At 35.7% G+C, this 17546-nt stretch overlaps 3 protein-coding genes across 6 annotated transcripts; 2 read left to right on the top strand and 1 right to left on the bottom strand.

Annotated features, from left to right (window-relative positions):
• Positions 1-604: 604 nt before the first annotated feature.
• On the top strand, positions 605-4616 carry LOC110419061 (serine/threonine-protein kinase D6PKL2-like). 3 transcript variants are annotated; one of them, XM_021431939.2, is made up of 3 exons: positions 605-942; positions 1734-2845; positions 3479-4616. In XM_021431939.2, the coding sequence occupies exons 2-3, from the start codon at positions 2052-2054 to the stop codon at positions 4341-4343; spliced, it is 1659 nt and encodes a 552-aa protein (XP_021287614.2). In that variant the 5' UTR covers positions 605-942; positions 1734-2051; the 3' UTR covers positions 4344-4616. The 3 variants fall into 3 exon arrangements, with proteins under 3 accessions (XP_021287614.2, XP_089640098.1, XP_089640097.1); XM_089783972.1 differs by lacking the exon at positions 605-942 and adding an exon at positions 969-1078; XM_089783971.1 differs by lacking the exon at positions 605-942 and adding an exon at positions 1096-1284.
• A 3262-nt stretch (positions 4617-7878) lies between these two features.
• Positions 7879-13065, top strand: LOC110419132 (phosphatidylinositol/phosphatidylcholine transfer protein SFH1-like). 2 transcript variants are annotated; one of them, XM_021432026.2, is made up of 11 exons: positions 7879-8386; positions 8495-8523; positions 9327-9410; positions 9509-9562; positions 9703-9780; positions 10003-10056; positions 10567-10626; positions 10713-10808; positions 11431-11532; positions 11612-11692; positions 12273-13065. In XM_021432026.2, the coding sequence occupies exons 1-11, from the start codon at positions 8332-8334 to the stop codon at positions 12591-12593; spliced, it is 1014 nt and encodes a 337-aa protein (XP_021287701.1). In that variant the 5' UTR covers positions 7879-8331; the 3' UTR covers positions 12594-13065. The 2 variants fall into 2 exon arrangements, with proteins under 2 accessions (XP_021287701.1, XP_021287700.1); XM_021432025.2 differs by having other exon boundaries at positions 8492-8523.
• A 24-nt stretch (positions 13066-13089) lies between these two features.
• LOC110419131 (Sucrase/ferredoxin-like family protein) lies at positions 13090-17100 on the bottom strand. Its single transcript, XM_021432024.2, has 5 exons — positions 16434-17100; positions 14838-14923; positions 14433-14738; positions 14216-14299; positions 13090-13848 (listed from the first exon to the last, which is right to left on the bottom strand). Exons 1-5 carry the CDS (start codon positions 16830-16832, stop codon positions 13395-13397), a joined length of 1329 nt encoding a protein of 442 aa, XP_021287699.1. The 5' UTR covers positions 16833-17100; the 3' UTR covers positions 13090-13394.
• Positions 17101-17546: the final 446 nt, after the last annotated feature.

Genomic DNA, 17546 nt, shown 5'->3' with positions numbered 1-17546 from the left:
ATATAGTTTAATAAAAATGTTTGCGGTTAGATTAGGATCGGGTCGGGTATGACCTACTGCGTGAAATGGTTGATGAAGAGAAAGTGAAAATAAAAACACAAAATTGGAGATATTTATACATAAAGATATCATCAATTTAGTCTCTAATTTAGACTATTTACTATATGAATAGATCATAAAAATTAAGTAAAAAAATCCCATTAATGGGATGAAATCAAGGGTGGTCAACATTTTTCCTTTATTAAAGGGTAAATGAAGAAAAGAAATAATGAAGTGAACTCAATTAGTAAATTCATGATGGCCTACTACATGATAATTTTAATTACAAAAACACATAACTCCCATAAAATATGACCACATCTTCTCATATAATCTTAAAGACACATAAAAAGGTTTACCTATTTTTATTTTATTTTTTTTATGGAAAATAGAAAGATAAATGAAAGGGAAAAGGGGCCCAAAAGCACGAGAGAAGACAGGTTGGAGGAGCCCCTCATTGAAAGGCCCATATGTTGTTTTTATTGATTAAGACATTTGTTGTTGTTTTAAGGACAAAACAAAATACATGCATTGAAATAATTGAACCACCACCCAAAACCCAAAAAGCCTTGCTTTAGCTTTGACCCTTCTTCTCTCTCTCTTTTCATGGTAGACCCAACCCCTCTTTTAACACTCTCTCTCTCAAAAGCTCCTCCCTTTCTCTTTCTTTCTCTCTCTCTCCCTCTCTGTCTTAAAGTCTTTCTCTTTCTGTCTTCTTTTCTTTCCTTTTCCTTTTCTCTCTCTCCACACATTTTCAGGGAAGAAGGGAAGCTATTAAATTCTTTTTTATTTTATCTCTCTACAGTAGTTAGTAAGTGAATGAGAGAGAAAATTTGGCTTCTTTTGGCTCTCCACTTCTAAAGCAAAGGGCTTTCAAAGTTCTGATCTTTGAAACTATATCAGGTACTTCATTTTTTCTTTTCCCTTTCTTTTTTGCTCTCAACTTTTAACTGGTTTTTTGATTTACCTGCTGGGTTTTCATTTTTAGCTTCTACTTTGTTTTTTAGCTTATGGTTCTTAGTGGGGTTTGGATCCAAAGGTGGGTCTTTTGTTCTTTTGAGAGATCTCCTTGAATCTTCTTTACTTTGTTCTTATCTTCTCCTCTTTGTTTTTTTTCCTTCTCTCTGTGCTTAGAGAACTATCATGGACTACATTTTTTTGCTGTGATTTGATTGATTTCTTAAACTCCTTTTTTATTTCTCTGGCCCTTTGATCCTAGTGACTAGAAAGGATTGCATTTCAAAGGTAGTTAGCTGTTATCCTTTTTACTATGATGAAACGATTAACCGTTTTTCTTTATTGGTTTTTTTATTGCTTTATGGAGATGATTCTTGATCTGGCTCTGCATGCAATTCTGTCTCTTTTTAGCCACTTTTCATTGTTTTTCTTTTCATATATGGTTTTCTGTTCATCCTTAATTTCCAGATGAAATGGTAAAGTTTATCCTGAAAGGTGTCGTTATGGCTGCCAATTCATGGATTTAGGTAGTCTGGTACTTTACTTGATCTTGAAAAGGGTGTTGTCATGATCTGGTTTTGATGTTTAATCTATGGATCACCTTAAGGACTACCCTGTCACTTCTAGTTTCCTGTGATATTTTGGTGAAATGAATCAAGCAGCTAGTTGTGGTCTGTTTTTCATTTAGGTATATTATATATTTGAATATCTCATGGTTGTGAAAATTTTGTTTGCAGGTGGTGGCTTTTCTGTTCTTCAGTTGTAGAACTCAGTTTGCTGTTGATGGAGTTGAAGATGAAACTAACTAGGACTGCTAGTGGTGGTAACCGTGCATCAATGATTTGGCGTAAGCAATGGGTTTGTACACTCCAATCTATGTAACAAGTTTGCCTCCTTTCGATGGCCTCAAAATCTGGCGTGAGACGTTCCCTAGAAAAGCAGAGGAGACCATTTGGTAGCCAAACAGCTGAAGGAATTGTCGTCAGCCTTCTCCTATACAAATCACAAAGACAAGCAAATCAGAGCCAGTTACACCAAGGACAGTACCCAAGAGTATGCAGCAAGTTCCATCGAAACAAGATTCTGTTGCAACCACAGAGGATGTAAAATCACTGAAACCTCATAATTTAGAGTCCGTTGATTCCTTGACAAAGAAAGTAGATTCAGGTCTATCCTTGGGTAATCCAAAAGAAGTTCAAAAACATGTTGTGAGTCAGATTGGGGGATTACCAGATGGTTCTGGCGAGCAAGAAAAGAAAGCATCAGAACATGGAATTAATTCAGCTTTGGCTAAATCAAGTGATGTGGCCACCAGCCTTGTCAAGACTAGTGGAGGTGCCAAAGTCAGTGATCGACCTGCTTATACTGAGAGTGGTAAGAGCAGTATGTGTAGAGGTAGCACAAGCAGTGATGTGAGCGATGAAAGCACATGTAGCAGCTTAAGTAGCAGTATCAACAAACCTCATAAGGCAAATGATATAAGATGGGAAGCCATACAGGCTGTCCGAACAAAAGATGGTGTATTAGGTTTAAACCATTTCAAATTGCTGAAAAGATTAGGCTGTGGGGATATTGGAAGTGTCTATCTCTCGGAATTAAGTGGAACAAAGTGTTATTTTGCTATGAAGGTGATGGACAAAGCATCTTTAGCAAGTCGTAAGAAACTTCTTCGAGCTCAAACAGAGAGAGAAATACTACAAGCCCTTGACCACCCCTTCCTTCCAACATTGTACACACATTTTGAGACTGATAAATTTTCATGTTTAGTGATGGAGTTCTGCCCTGGGGGTGATTTGCATACACTAAGACAGAGACAATCAGGAAAGCATTTTACTGAGCAAGCAGTAAAGTATGAGACTTCCTCCTATTATAGCATCTGTAGAGTTAAATGTGGATCAAGTTTCTAGAATATTTATTGTTATCTTTTATTGGTATTAGTCATGTTGTGTTGCCATGCTGCATTGTAGGTTTCTCTGTTATAACTGATAATAGGTATATGAATCAACAGAGAGATGAAAATAGGATTGAATTAGCGCACTCCCATATAGGTTGTCAGTTCTGGTATGTGATGGAGAGGTACAATCATCTTGGAACTTACATATAATGATTGTTGGTTGGCATATGGCCAATTTATTTGAAACTTGGTCTCCCCTTTTATTTGCTTCCAGCTGAAGATTGAAGATAGGTGAAGAAATTAATTTATTGTGATACTAAAGGGTTAATCTAATGATGATATTAACCTAGACCTTTTTTAGTTCCTATTTACACATTGCTGAATCTGTGTCTTTGAAGAATTGCTTCATATTAGAATGTTGAGTTGAATATAACAACTTTGAATTACCCTGTAGTTTAAAAGTTGATATTTGATGGTTATTATCTCTTAAGAATTGTTTGGAAGACTGCTTGTTTCTTTATAACTTGCTGGCAACAGTTTGAAAGCAGATTCTGATAGTCATCACTATGTTTTCCTTATAATTTGCAGGTTCTATGTAGCAGAGGTTCTCCTTGCTTTGGAATATCTCCATATGCTTGGTATTGTTTATCGTGATCTTAAGCCCGAAAATGTTCTTGTTCGAGAAGATGGACACATAATGCTTTCGGACTTTGATCTTTCCCTCCGTTGTGCTGTCAACCCAACATTAGTCAAGTCATCCACACTTGAGTCTGAACCCTTGCGAAGGAATACAGTTTATTGTGTACAACCAGCTTGCATTGAGCCTTCCTGCATCCAGCCATCATGTGTGGCCCCTACAACATGTTTCTCCCCTCGCTTCTTTTCATCAAAATCCAAGAAAGACCGGAAGCCCAAGAATGAAATGGGGAACCAAGTCAGTCCATTGCCTGAGCTTATTGCTGAGCCAACCAACGCTCGCTCCATGTCATTTGTGGGAACCCATGAGTACTTGGCACCTGAAATTATCAAAGGTGAGGGGCATGGAAGTGCCGTTGATTGGTGGACTTTTGGGATCTTCTTGTATGAGCTATTGTATGGTAAAACTCCTTTCAAAGGGTCTGGGAACCGAGCAACCCTCTTCAATGTTGTAGGGCAGCCCTTGAGATTCCCAGAATCACCTGTAGTAAGTTTTTCAGCAAGAGACTTGATAAGGGGCTTGCTGGTCAAAGAACCACAGCATAGATTGGCGTATAAGCGAGGAGCAACAGAGATCAAGCAACATCCCTTCTTTGAGGGTGTAAATTGGGCTTTAATTCGTTGTGCAAGTCCCCCGGAGATTCCAAAACCGGTTGAGATAGAGCGAATTCCAGCCCCCACATCATCAGCTGGTGATAAAGCTGCTGTTCCTGCTGCCAATGATCAGAATAACTATCTGGAATTTGATTTCTTTTAATTGTTTCTCAGAACCATTCTCCAGTCTGTTTTCCTTTCTTTTTTCAATTCGAGAGAAATGTAGAGTTTATGAAATGTTGATGATGTGCAAATTAGGATTTCTAGAATGATAAATGATCAAATGCTTGATGTCTTAAATTTTCAAATTTGTATTTGCATAAGTGAACATCTTGTTGGTTCTGCAATTGTCTTTTCATGAAGAATTGTAGCATACTTCCAAGGCCATAGCCTTTGATTTTCTCCAGGATGTTATAAAAGATCAAATTTAAATAGAGCTTACCAGTGTCTTGTATGTATTTCGTCTTCCCTGCCCCACTTCAATGTCAGAACCTCATTCTAACATTGTAATCATCTCTTCATTCTTCCCACTTGAGGTTAGATGGAAAACCCCCCAACTGTAAATGAAAATCCCACAAGAAAACTTTAATAATTGAAAAAAGAAACAGGAAGACAAAGATGTTCCATCCTTTATACGGTAACATCACATCCTCCCAAAGATATCTCAGCCAATACAAACATCACAATCAAACACTAATTCCTACTTCACAGATTCGACTACATCGCATACACAAGGTCTGGTCTCTTTTTTCTTTCATATCCCCCACTTTGTTGGACTGCTATCTTTTCCTTTTGGGGCCAAGGATCAGCCCATTTTGATAAACTAAAACCTTGGGTACATGTTCATGTTTCCTCCCATGTTTCAATGTGTTATCATCATGATCTCAACTATAAAGTGCAAACTGGTAAACTAAATTTATCCTGGGATATGCTTCGAATTTTCTTAAAAAAGAAAAAAAAAACCCATAACTTACATTACGAACATCCCGTTTTTCATATTTACTTAGATGTAAATTCATATTATTTATAATTTTATTTTTATACGTTCACGTGAAATGTCATACTTTGATATTCTTTTTCATTAAAGTATGACAAACATAAAAAGTTTTTTATGATTTATAGGGAATAAAATTGGCCAACCATGTCGGAATAAAAAAAGTGAAATTAAACAAAAATAGTATTATTAGTTGTGCTGCCATTATAGTTTTCAATAATGTACCAAATCCCCATCAAGTCAACAAACACATGCAATTTTTTAAAAATTATTGGAGCATCTTTTGTTATGAAATGACACGCAATACTGTCAAGGTTCTTGTGCAAAGTTTGATTAAAATACTGTGATTAGCATCCTTGAGGTATAAACCAAGAGATCAATCCAGTAATTTACAATATTTTAAGACCCTTTTCTTTTTAATGCTTAGTGCCTCGAATCCAACTTCTCAAAACGAATATGAACTTTTTTCGCTTTTATATCCGTATAGAACTATTATGTACTAATTCATTTAGAATCGAATATTTTAAAATATGAAGATTTATGCATTCATTGATACGAAAGAAATTTAATTACAGGATAAGAAATAAAACAACTTTCTTAATAAAAGGAAGAATAAAGGGGGGCACCGGAGCTGATTTGATTCTCATATTGGCAAGCACCCAAGCATGGTCGACCAAGTTAAAAGAGATTCCATCCTTGGTCAATTACAGGACTTGGCCTGATTTCATTCTTTCACCCATGGAAGGCCCTTGTATAAGCCGGTTCTCTTTGTTTCTTTTTTTGGTTTCGGCTTTTGGTGAGGTTGGTTACTTTGTCTGGTTTCTAACCATGGAAGGAATACTGCATGTATGGATGGATTAATACCCTTTGTTCAATTGAACTTGAGCCTTTGATGGTACCAGTCTTATTACAAAGAAAACAGTTTTCAGTTTGTTTGTGTTAGAATTTATGATGGTATGTCTGGTTTTTCAGACATGTTTTCATAGTTACAAGGGTTCATGTCATATGATTAAAGTAAGGGTAAATCAGATGATTGCTGTCATTTTACTTTTCTTTCAGATTACCACAGGAATTGATCAGAACATAGCAGAGCATTCATGGGATTTTGTTTTTGTCTCTCAACAATGAAGGGTATTGGTGGAGAACATGGATGGCAATCCAAATCCTCACCCAATACCATGTGAAGCAGGCACATGAAGATTTGAGAAAAACAGGCAAAGAGATTGTCCGGGAAAAATAAATTCACATGTCAAACTGTGACATTTTATGATTGACCAACACATGGGAACATTCTTATTAGCTTATGGGAACTTGTTCCTCTCTTCTTATTTTATATTGGGAATTTGATGAGTGTAAGCAGCAAAGCTTAGCATCTTATTCCTCTCATGCCTCTCCCTCTCTCTCTCATGTTTGGCAGAATCCGAGCAGTTCTCAAAGCAAGAAACATTAAAAAACATGTCTGAAACTTCAAAGAAACTTCCAAGACAAAAGGTGGAAGTTGATTTCATCCCACTTACCCATACCCCCTCCCTAAGTTTTTCCACTAATCTTTAACTTTACACCTTTTGATTGCTTTTAGTTATTTTACTTCTCAAGATAACTTCCATTGGGCCAAACCAATAGAGCATGATCCATATGGACTCAAATAGTATTCGGGTATTTAATTTAATAAAAGATATATGTATTTGTTATTAAAAAAAATTCAAAACCCTTTTTTTAAAATAAAAAGATTAATTCAAATTAGATCGGATATGTTTAATCTCATACAGAGTAATTGGGTCGATCTAGAGGTTCTTGATCAACAGTTTCGACCCTCTAAAAATAGAAACATGTAAAAGATTTAGGTCAAAGATTTCGGTCAAAGATTTCGGTCCACTAGCCAAACTTGGGACAACCCTTAGATGAGTTTATGCTTCTTTAGAGTTCAAGTTGATGAACCCACAAGGAAGAGTAGCATCACCACCCCCCTCCTATTGACCAGGACCTAATACAACAACCATGCATACCAAAGTCTTCCCCCAAAAGGTTGAGAGCATTAAAGATATGTACATGTGCCTCTTTACAAAGAGAAGAAGAAGAAGAAAAGTTTGGAAGGTGATCCATCAATGGATATAGCTTAGTGACAAATCCTCATCAATGTGATTTAATGAAGGGTTTAGAATTTGGAATCAAGCTTTATGCTACATGGCCTACATTTTAACCAAATCTTATAATAATATAAAAAGAATTAATTTAATTGATAAAGATAGATCTTGAGCCAAAGGCCCAGCCACTTGCCCAAGGTTGAGCTAGGTACAAGTAGCATGAGGACACATGCCCTTTAAGGTGTTAAGTGAAGGAAAATCCAGCAAATAAATAAATGAAATTAAAACAAATTAAAAAAAATAAAAATCTTTATGTTAGTAAATTTCATAAATGAAAGTTATAAATTTTAGTCACTGAAAAAGATGTTAATTAAAAGATAATCTTTTTAAGTGCATGTGGAATTAAATAAAAGGTATAATTAAAAAATATATAATTTAAGAAGTCAAATGATTAATATACTTTTATGTTCATATGTTATCTAATTATTTTATTAAATATTCATATAATAACTAAATATTATGGAAATTATAAAAAACAACAACAAAAATCAAGCTAAAAATTTTCTTGTGTGTGAATGTGTGACAACAACTAGTCTACATTGTAGCACACACAACACCTACCTCTCTTTATAAAATTATTAATATTTTTTCCCTTAAGAGAAGAAATTTAAATTTAAAACCCAAATTTATTTATTTATTTTTTAAAAAATAAAATCCAAATTCTTTCGATTTTAACCATTCATTCAGAAAGCTATGGATTATTTGCTAGCAATCTCTTCCAAAGCAGAGCAGCTGCAAAAAACAGAACAGGGAACCCATATTTCAATAAAGTTTCAATTTTTATTCTTTTTTTCTTTCTCTCTCTAGGAAAAGTTTTCACCTTTTTCTGTTTTTTCCTCTCTTTTAGTGATTCTCAAGCTTAAATTTTCAAAATTTAAGCTGTAAGTATAAAGGGGGCAAGAGGGAGAAACTAAGCAGAACCCAGTTTCGGTTTTTGGTTGAAGTTTTAGTTTTAGTTATCAAAATCTGTTCTTTATTTTTTTTTTTGTTATTTGTGAGAAAGGAAAAAGAAAATGAGCAATGCTCATCAAGAAGCTATCAAGCAATTTTTGTCTTTGATGGAAAATGGTGAGATTTAAGTATAAAAATTGACTTTTTTTTAAATCTTCTCTTTTTTTGATCTGCAAATCACTAACATTTTTTCTTTATTTTCTCTTTGGGAAATTTGTGTAGCAGTTGATGAGAGAATGAAGGGCACATTTCAGGTTAGTTTTTTCTTTTTTTTTTCTTTTTTAGTTACTTGGATTTGTTTTGGCTTGGATGCTGGGAAAAGGAGCTGAGGAGAAGAAATAGAAAGTTAGATTTTTATTTATAAGAATTTGGTTGAGTTTCTTCTAGTTGCTAGAATTTCTGTTGTGGACTTGATCTGACTACTTGACGGTTTGCAATTTTATGTTTAAAAGTTTCCTTTTCTTTGTTGGCTCTGATCTATCTCTTGCTTCATTTATCTCAGTTTCCTCTTCTTTGGAACTTTGTCTCTTTCCCACTGTTTTACTAATTTCTGGGATAGTTAAGTAGTTCTGTAACTTGGCAAAGAGTTAAAGAAAAGCTTAGTTGCTAGTTTGATCTTTTGATTAGTTACTGAAACAAGATGTTAGCTTGTTGATGATCATTCAACATTGAAGTGGTACAGTGGAATTGTGAGGTCATTCTTAAAAGGTTTTTAGATTTGATATTAACTTTACAAGCCGGGGATGAAAATTTTAGTAGTGCTACAAAGCATCTAGAGCTAAGTGTGGTGGGTGGATAATTGAGATGCTTATCCTAGGATTTTTTTTCCCAATACCCTTATTTTTTATTGACATTTGGGGTTTTCTGAAGGAATTAAGTTCTTTGTAATGATCTTTCCCTGATGTGACTTGTGTGCCTTCCTGTCTTGCTGCAGTATGTCTACCTGTTTTTATGCACTTGTGTGGATAGGATGGATGATTCGTTGTTCCTTTTAGATACGTGGTTTATATTATGATCTGCCAAAATTTAATGTAAAGTTGAATACCTTGGTCTGTAGAACATGCACCAGGGGTATCCAACTGAAACTTTAGTGCGATTTCTCAAAGCGAGAGATTGGAATGTTCAGAAAGCCCATAAAATGGTTAGATTCATCTACTGTGCTTAAGCTATAACAATAAATTTTTTCATAATAGATCTCATGTTTCTTTTTATTAATTCCTAATTTGTTGCCTGCACCAGTTAATTGATTGCTTACAATGGAGAATACAGAATGAGATTGACAACATATTAGCAGTGAGTTTTTCGGTTGTACACTAATTGATTTCTAATTTTTTTGGTTTGTGATATTGCAAACTATGCTGTGGAAACAGCACAACTTATTGTGGCAATTGATGATTCTTTGCATAACTCAATTTACATTTTTCAATATGTAGAAACCAATTATCCCAACTGACTTATATAGAGCAGTGCGAGATTCTCACCTTGTAGGATTGTCAGGTTACTCAAAAGAGGTATTTACTTATTTTATTAGGACTTATCTCGATATTAATGCTTAATTGATACTGTCCTGCAAGTGGATTTGGTAGCCCACATTTGTTTTGCTATGACAATATATAGTGTATACTGCAAATACATATCCCTTTCTTTGGGGATGAAATCTTTGTTACATATAAAAGTGCCTCCATAGTGATTAATTGCTTTATGCCTTCTGACATTTCAAATGACTTTGCCAGGGTCTTCCTGTCATTGCTATTGGTGTTGGGCTTAGCACATATGATAAAGCATCAGTAAGGACATCATAACTTGATCTATTTTTTAATTTGGCATTTTAGCCCATAAAATCTGGTTTGATGTCTGAAACTGCAGTTGAAGAAACCATCAAAAGACTTGCTATTGATATTTTAAGTAGCAATACACTTTTCTACAAATATTGACTTGTGTCTAGTAAAACTTATTAGGAAAAAGCAAGTTGTATTCTACTTTAATATGTACAAGATCCAAGAGTTAAATTGAGGGCATGAGGTTTGCTCCTTTTTTTCCTGGAAATTGACCATGACACACAATCATTCCACATTCTTTTTCCTCCTTCATGCTTCCTTTTTTCCTTCTTATGGACATGTTTTATTCATAATGCTAGGGGACTTGGATGCTAATATGTTAGAAAGGGGGAATAAATAAGTAGTTTTGGTTGGGTGGGAGGCATCTTTTAGCACTCTAATGTGCATGTTTATACTTCAGACTGCAGTGTATGGAGTTATTTGATGTGATTTTAAATTTTTTATTCATTTGTGTTCTAGGTGAATTACTATGTACAGTCACACATTCAAATGAATGAATATAGAGATCGTGTAGTATTGGTGAGTATGGACTCTGGCAATGTGATATTTCTCACTTATATACTTGCTTAACTTTTATGTATTCTAACATGTTGGTTTTGTTATAGCCGAAGGCTACAGGAAAGTCGGGACGACATATTAGCACATGTCTGAAGATTTTGGATATGACTGGCTTGAAGCTTGCAGCATTGAGCCAAATAAAGGTATGTTTCAGGATCATATAGCCTTCTTTCTTACCATCTTCATTGACTGCATTTCTCTTTCTTAACATAGTTCTCTTTCGTCAACTTACTCACCGCCTGATTTCACATGTAATTTTATCTTTGTGTAGTGATTTATGTTTTCCTGTGTTAATATCAGTATCATAAGTCTAAACTTTGCTCCTAAGTGTCCAACTTAGACTCCTTTGCTAGTTGAGTGTTGTCTGGTTGTTATATATCTGTATACTCTGTGTAAGTTGTTATCAGGGATTATAGGAAATTCCAGAAATACTTGGGCAGGGGTGATTGAAATGTGTATGCCATTAAAGTTTAATTCTATCTCAGTATGTAAGTTATTGCAACTTTTTCCCATCAGAAGCCGGTTAACTGGAAACAGAAGCTGAGATGACAACTAGTATAAGTAATTGGGTGCATTAGTCTGAATTTTTGTACAAATGTTAAATTATCTTTTTGGCTTATTGTAGATCTCTCATTTTCTTCAAAGGAAGAAGGGGCAACCAAAATAAATAAACAAATAAAAAAGACTCAGAATTTTCTGCTCTTTACTGTGCCAATGCTTCTCTTTCTAATACTGATCAGTCTCACATGCTGTTTGCGAATGCAGCTATTGACTACTATATCTACAATTGATGACCTGAATTACCCCGAGAAGACAGAGACATACTATATCGTCAATGCTCCATACATATTTTCAGCATGTTGGAAGGTTTTTATTTTTCTTAATTCCCTCTTCCTCAGCTACCCTCATACAAAATGGAAGCTTACTTTTCTGCAATTGCTGGCAGGCTGTAAAACCTCTCTTGCAAGAAAGGACAAAGAGGAAAATTCAGGTGCTTCAAGGTTGTGGAAGGGACGAGTTACTGAAAGTAAGAAAACCCATCCATCCCTGTTTGTAAAACTCTCTTGAAACTTGAAAGCGTGTTTTCCTTTTTAAATATCGGCAATAGCTTTTTGTTGCTTCAAATGCGCTTTCTTTGCACTTGTGATAAATCACAACTTTGATTCACAAGTCCATCATTATTAAATATATATGCTCCCATTATGTGAAGAGGATTGTATGTAAGTCTTTAGTTTGCATTCAACATTTTAGATATTTCGTCCTTCATTTTTACAAAAGCCCACTTATACGGACCTTGCTTTCCGCCAACTCATCCTGTCTTATTTCATAGTTTTGTGTACCATTTTAACCCGATGTATGAAAAGATTGCTTCATCGAATTGGTTCTCATCGTAGTTCCTCTTAATCAACATGGATAATGCAATGAATGGGTTGTTCATCATTCAATTTGTTCTCGTGTGTTCTTGTGGCACAAGGCATTTTGCTCATTCTTGTTATCCTTTGTATATATAGATGAATCATGTTTTTGCTTGCTTTGACTTGATTTCTCATTTTGCTTGATCCCGCTTTGCTAGGATTATTACAACTTTTGATGTGTTAACTATGCAGATAATGGATTATTCATCCCTCCCACATTTTTGTAGAAAAGAAGGTTCTGGATCATCACGTCATGGCAACAATGGAACCATAGATAATTGCTTCTCATTAGATCATACCTTCCATCAACAGCTTTACAGTTACATAAAGTCGCAAGCTACTCTTATAGAGACAGGTTTACCGATTAAGCAGGGGTCAGTTCATGTAGATTTTCCTGAGCCAGATCCAGATGATTCCGAAATTGCAAAAACCATTGAATCCGAGTTCCACAGGTTTGCAGACCACAACGGTCTATGCAACTCATTAAATGGCCTCAAAGTAAATGGTGATTAGATTTTAGATAATACTGATTATATAATTGCCAATATGTTGCAAAAAAGCCAGAACTTGATGGCAAAAGGCTCATCGACTACTTAAGAATGAGAGAGGCCTTTGTATTTCAATTATCAAATGTAACAGCAGAGCTTTCTTGCATCAGCTCGATGCAGATTTGGTAGGCAACTGATCTGGTGTAACTTGATATGCCACGTTAGGGTGATCAATAGGAATCATGTCCCTCCTGATCCTAATTGCTTCCTGAATAAGTTTCTTGCCAGCATGCTCTGAATATTTATTGAACACGGTTGCTGCTTGTAAAGGCTGTTTGCTATTGTTAAGCATATATGTTGTCAACATTGACATAGTTAACATTCAAATGTTGGTGTATCAGCTGAATCTTCGGATAAACTATTGCTTGATGTTATTATGCATTAATGGGGGATTGCTGCTTTGTGCAGCACCCACTCTTGGCATTTGGTGGTTCAAAGTTCTCTTGCATGAAGGTCAAGCCTGATTAAAATTTTCAAGTTTAGTCATTAACACGGGAAGAAGATAACAAGCACAAAAATGGCAAAAAATAAAACCTCAAGTACCCTTATCAGTGTACTTATAAGCATCACACTCAAAAACCTCAAGTACCCTCATCAGTGTACTTATAAGCATCACACTCACGATTGAAGCTCAATGCCTTTCACAGATCTTTCCGTAGACGCAATACAACATGGCACAACATAGTTTATCTCATTGGTATTCAGCATGGACGTGAGACTGCTCCAAAACATCACATTTAAGGAATGCAAATATCATATCAGATTCCTAACTTAGCTGTTTATAGCAGCTATAAGCAACCACAATCGATGCAGCAGCACAAACAACAGCAAGAGCAGCATACGTATCTTCACGCTCCCAGCTCTCAAACCATGTTGGCTTGGCACAAACCTTGCGCACGGCAGCAGCTTTGCCACTAGTAATCTTTGGAATAAGTTTCTTGCTGCCTTTTCTCTTTTCAGGTGTCAACTTTACTGTGCCTCCCTCACTATCCAGAATTTCCAAATTTTCAGGTACCGCAGAGTCATGACAACAAGCACTGTCTTTTCCCTGGCAACAGCTTACAAGCTCATCTTGAGACCCACAGGCAGTTGTGTTCACCTCATCAATTTGTCTTTGAGTTGCCTCTTTGGTGCTTCCTTCTATAATGGTCTCACCATTTACTAGGTGCCTTTGTTCTTGAAATTTCTTCTGTTCTTCTTCTGATAATCCCATCTGACCCCTGAAATAAGCATTTAAATGTTTGCTTAATAGAGAGTAAACACGTTAAATTATATGACTACAACCTGAATCTTTGTTGTTAGGTAAGAATATAGCCATGGTCCTATCCTAACTCCCACTGTTCACTACAAGAGGGTAATCGATATATAGAACATGAAGATTTTGAGTGCTATCTTGTTTTGAATGCTCAAAATGTTCTGCATGGGTCAAACTACCAACTACAAGTTGTATGCTTGCCACCTTACCTAATCCTAATGTTTTTGCATATTTCATTCTTAATCCTCTTATATATCCTATCCTACATAGGAAACCTACACCCAAAGAAGGGTTGATGTAAAATAGAAGCATGTTGCTGCCAGAAAAGTCACCTCCACAGCGAGTCTACAATTTCTCCCTTCCCAATATGCCACTCGAGCAGAGTAGGTACGTCATCTGGAGTAACATAACCATACCTGTAAAAAATAAAAAAAGGAAAAAAAAGGGTTAAGCACAAGATTTACATAAAGCAACAGGAACAAGGCTTGCTTAATGAACAAATTAAGGCCCATTCAATAAAATAGCCAGTGGAAGCGAGATAACTCCTACCAGTGTCCCGTGACATCTCCATTGATATTTGATCCAAATATAATAACATTTCCAGCATACTTATGGCCACCAATGTGTGAGCATGGGCTAACAGACACTCGACCTTGAAGACCATACAATTCTATCTCTTCTTTGAATCTGCTAACCAGTGGAGGTCCACAGACTCCACAGCGGCGATCTCGGGATCCATGAGAACAAACAAAAACATATGATCCTTCTAGTCTTTCAGGAGTTCCAGGCAGCCACTCACCATTCTTGACAAGAACTTCTTCAACAAATGTGTCAACATCGAAATGGGTCAATCTCCTGCATCCTTAGCTAAAACTGAAATCAGTATTAAAATGGAAAACAGAGGAGCAAAATGAAAAACATCTGAAGAAACCTCAATGGGAGCTTGCAATGGACCTGTATCTAATCATGTCTGGAAATATTAACACATCTCCATTTGATGTCTCAGTTCCATCATGTCCCTCACATATTGTTAAGCGGGTCTAAAAGAAAAAGAAGAGAAATAGATAAGGTAAGCATGCTGGAAAGCAAAACTCATACATTCGGGCGATGCCTGTGAATAAATTCTTATATAGAAAATGATTATGGACCACAACAATCCATCCAGACTTCAGGACTAATGAAAAGTCCTACAACATCAGATAAACCAACAGCCAACTATCACATCATTTAGCTTTCTTCTAAAGCATGTCATTTCAGGGTGAAATATTTATATCTGTTCCTGTGGATAAAAAATTTACAGTGCAACCAAAAGGGAACACTTCATTGACTCAATGTGCTGTCCTCAAGTGATATAGAGGGAAAATTAATTCCAACCTATATAATACCAGCATTACATGCCTGTGTAGATACGCTTTTATAGTAGCATCAGGGACATTAAATGTAGAAACATAAAAGAAACATATGTTGAAAGATGAAAATGTATGTTGAACAGTTAACAACAGCAACTGCACAAACCAAAAGAAAATGGGAAAGAAACTAATTTCTTTTATTTAGTTCCATTAAATTAAGCAAGGTGTACTAACACATTGTGAAACTCAGATTCATAGATTATGTTGATTAAGAAACCACATCAAATCCCACGTTAATAGACGCAGTGTGAGTTAACACATCAAAATCCTAATCATTCTGATTCACAAACCACCAAAAGCACACCTCAATATATAAACCAAGCCTACATGAGATAACAAAACCGAAGCTAAAAGAATATTCGACTGCAGAGCACCGAATCACTTCTAAACACACACAAGCCACCAAAAACAGGATTCTATTTTTCTGGAATAATAATCCTATTAGATTTTGAAATGACAAATTTGGAGCTAAAAACAAGACAGATTTCAGACCCCCAAAATCACTCCTAAAGACAGCCATTTAGCAAAACACCAAACCAACCTATGTAAAAAGGAAGAATTTGAAACTATAAACTCAAGAAAACACATTTCCCTTTGCAAGAAAATTTAGGAAACATAACAATCCACAGGACAATAGATCCCAATTTAATTTACTAAAAAGTGACATCAAAATGACAAGTTTGCAGCCAAAAAAGATATCAAATTACTTCGCTTCATAGCTCCAACTCTCCTCAACAACGACTCCACACTTCAAGTTATAAAAAACCAATCTGAATCCATGTGATTTGCTGTTGAAAAACAAAAAAGGAAAAACCATAGAACCAAAATCTAAATCCAACTCATACATAAAGGCCCACTAAAGAAACCAATTAATACCCAATTTAATTTACTAAAAATGGAATTCAATCCATTAAAAAGAACCAAAATTCTACATTTTGAGATCACTCAAAGACTAAACCAATCCACGAAACAACAAAAACCCACTTAAATTCACCTAAAAATATGAAAAAGTAACAAATTTGAAGCTAAAGGAACTAAAAAGTTCCTCACTTTGATATCACTCGAAAAAAACAAAACCAATCCGGAAAAGCCACTTGAATTCACCAAAAAGATTTTTTTTTTTAAAAAAAGGTAGACCAACCTCTTTGTTCATATCAGTCTTCCTAGCCAAAACAGCAGCAGACAACAACCTAGGCAGACGATCAAACTCAGCAGCCTCGATTCTAGGAGGCCAAACAGACGGGTTTTTATAACAAAGGAAGACGTGGCGTTGATAGAACTGAACAGTGCCAGAGATTGGAGTTTGCTGTCTAAAGTCAGGCCTTGAGAAACCAAACTCAACATCACTGCTACTAGGACCAGCTGCCTCAACAGCTAAGAGACCCTCGTTCGAGTAACTTCCAGAAGCACTTCCGATGTGGGAAGTTGGGTCTTGGAGATAGCTATCAAGGTGGTCTGAAACTGTGATTGGAGATGAGGATGATGATGGGTTTGTGGAGAACGTTAATGGGTCTTCCCTTTCTCTGCTACTTGACATCATTTCAAGGCACAAAGACAGAGAGAAAGAGAGGGGTTTTAGAGGAAACAAAAACTTTTCTTTGGGGGAGTGAAAGGAAGGGGTTTTTTTTGGGGGGGAGGGTTGGTGAAAGGGATGGTTGGCTTTTTAGAGAGAGGAAGAGGTATTGGTATTTTTTGGAGGTTTCAAGCTCCGGACTTTCCAGTGGTATGGGAAAGACCCTTCGTTTATTTTCAAGATGTGGTATTCACAAGAAAAAAAAAATTAGTCTTTTCATTTTCTTTTCTATGAATTTTTCTTTCTTTTTTCTGGTTTACAGTGAGACTTTTCAATAGTTTTGAGGGTGTTTTTTGGACTATTACCGCCTGTTTTGTTTCGAGGTCCTTTTCAGTTATTGAGTTAATGTTTTTGTACTTTTCTTGTTTATGGCTCTTTTCTTCATATTTCTATGCTAATTATTGAAAATTTAGGACCATTTTCTACACTCTATTGACTTGAGAGTTATTGTTTTTTGTATTTTTCTTGTTAACATGAGCCTTTTCCATATTCTAAGCAAACTTTCAATTTTGGGACTATCTTCTCTTTTCCATTGACTTGAAGAGTAAATTACACTTGTCATGAAAGGGGGGGCATGAGGGTGTTTTTACTTTATTTGTCAAAATCAAGTGTTAGGAGAGGAACAGGATTTTCTGTTCCACTTTCCATTCTTTGCCTGCCAAGTCAATAATTCACAAAAAG

This window comes from Theobroma umbraticum, unplaced genomic scaffold (genome assembly GCF_002168275.2).
Source record: "Theobroma umbraticum cultivar Fairchild unplaced genomic scaffold, ASM216827v3 scaffold_67.0, whole genome shotgun sequence".
NCBI lineage: Eukaryota > Viridiplantae > Streptophyta > Magnoliopsida > Malvales > Malvaceae > Theobroma > Theobroma umbraticum.
The sequence above is the reverse complement of the archived record's forward strand: the minus strand, read 5'-3'. Positions and strand labels throughout refer to the sequence as shown.

Coding starts and splice junctions, on each gene's coding strand:
- LOC110419061 (XM_021431939.2), top strand. CDS start 2,052: ATGCAGCAAGTTCCATCGAAACAAGATTCTGTTGCAACCACAGAGGAT. Junction 2,846..3,478: donor TTTACTGAGCAAGCAGTAAA/GTATGAGACTTC, acceptor TATAATTTGCAG/GTTCTATGTAGCAGAGGTTC.
- LOC110419132 (XM_021432025.2), top strand. CDS start 8,332: ATGAGCAATGCTCATCAAGAAGCTATCAAGCAATTTTTGTCTTTGATG. Junction 10,057..10,566: donor GCACATATGATAAAGCATCA/GTAAGGACATCA, acceptor TTTGTGTTCTAG/GTGAATTACTATGTACAGTC. Junction 11,693..12,272: donor GAAGGGACGAGTTACTGAAA/GTAAGAAAACCC, acceptor TTAACTATGCAG/ATAATGGATTATTCATCCCT.
- LOC110419131 (XM_021432024.2), bottom strand. CDS start 16,832: ATGATGTCAAGTAGCAGAGAAAGGGAAGACCCATTAACGTTCTCCACA. Junction 14,924..16,433: donor AGACTGATATGAACAAAGAG/GTTGGTCTACCT, acceptor TTTTTCTTTTAG/ACCCGCTTAACAATATGTGA. Junction 14,300..14,432: donor GGAGATGTCACGGGACACTG/GTAGGAGTTATC, acceptor TATTTTTTACAG/GTATGGTTATGTTACTCCAG.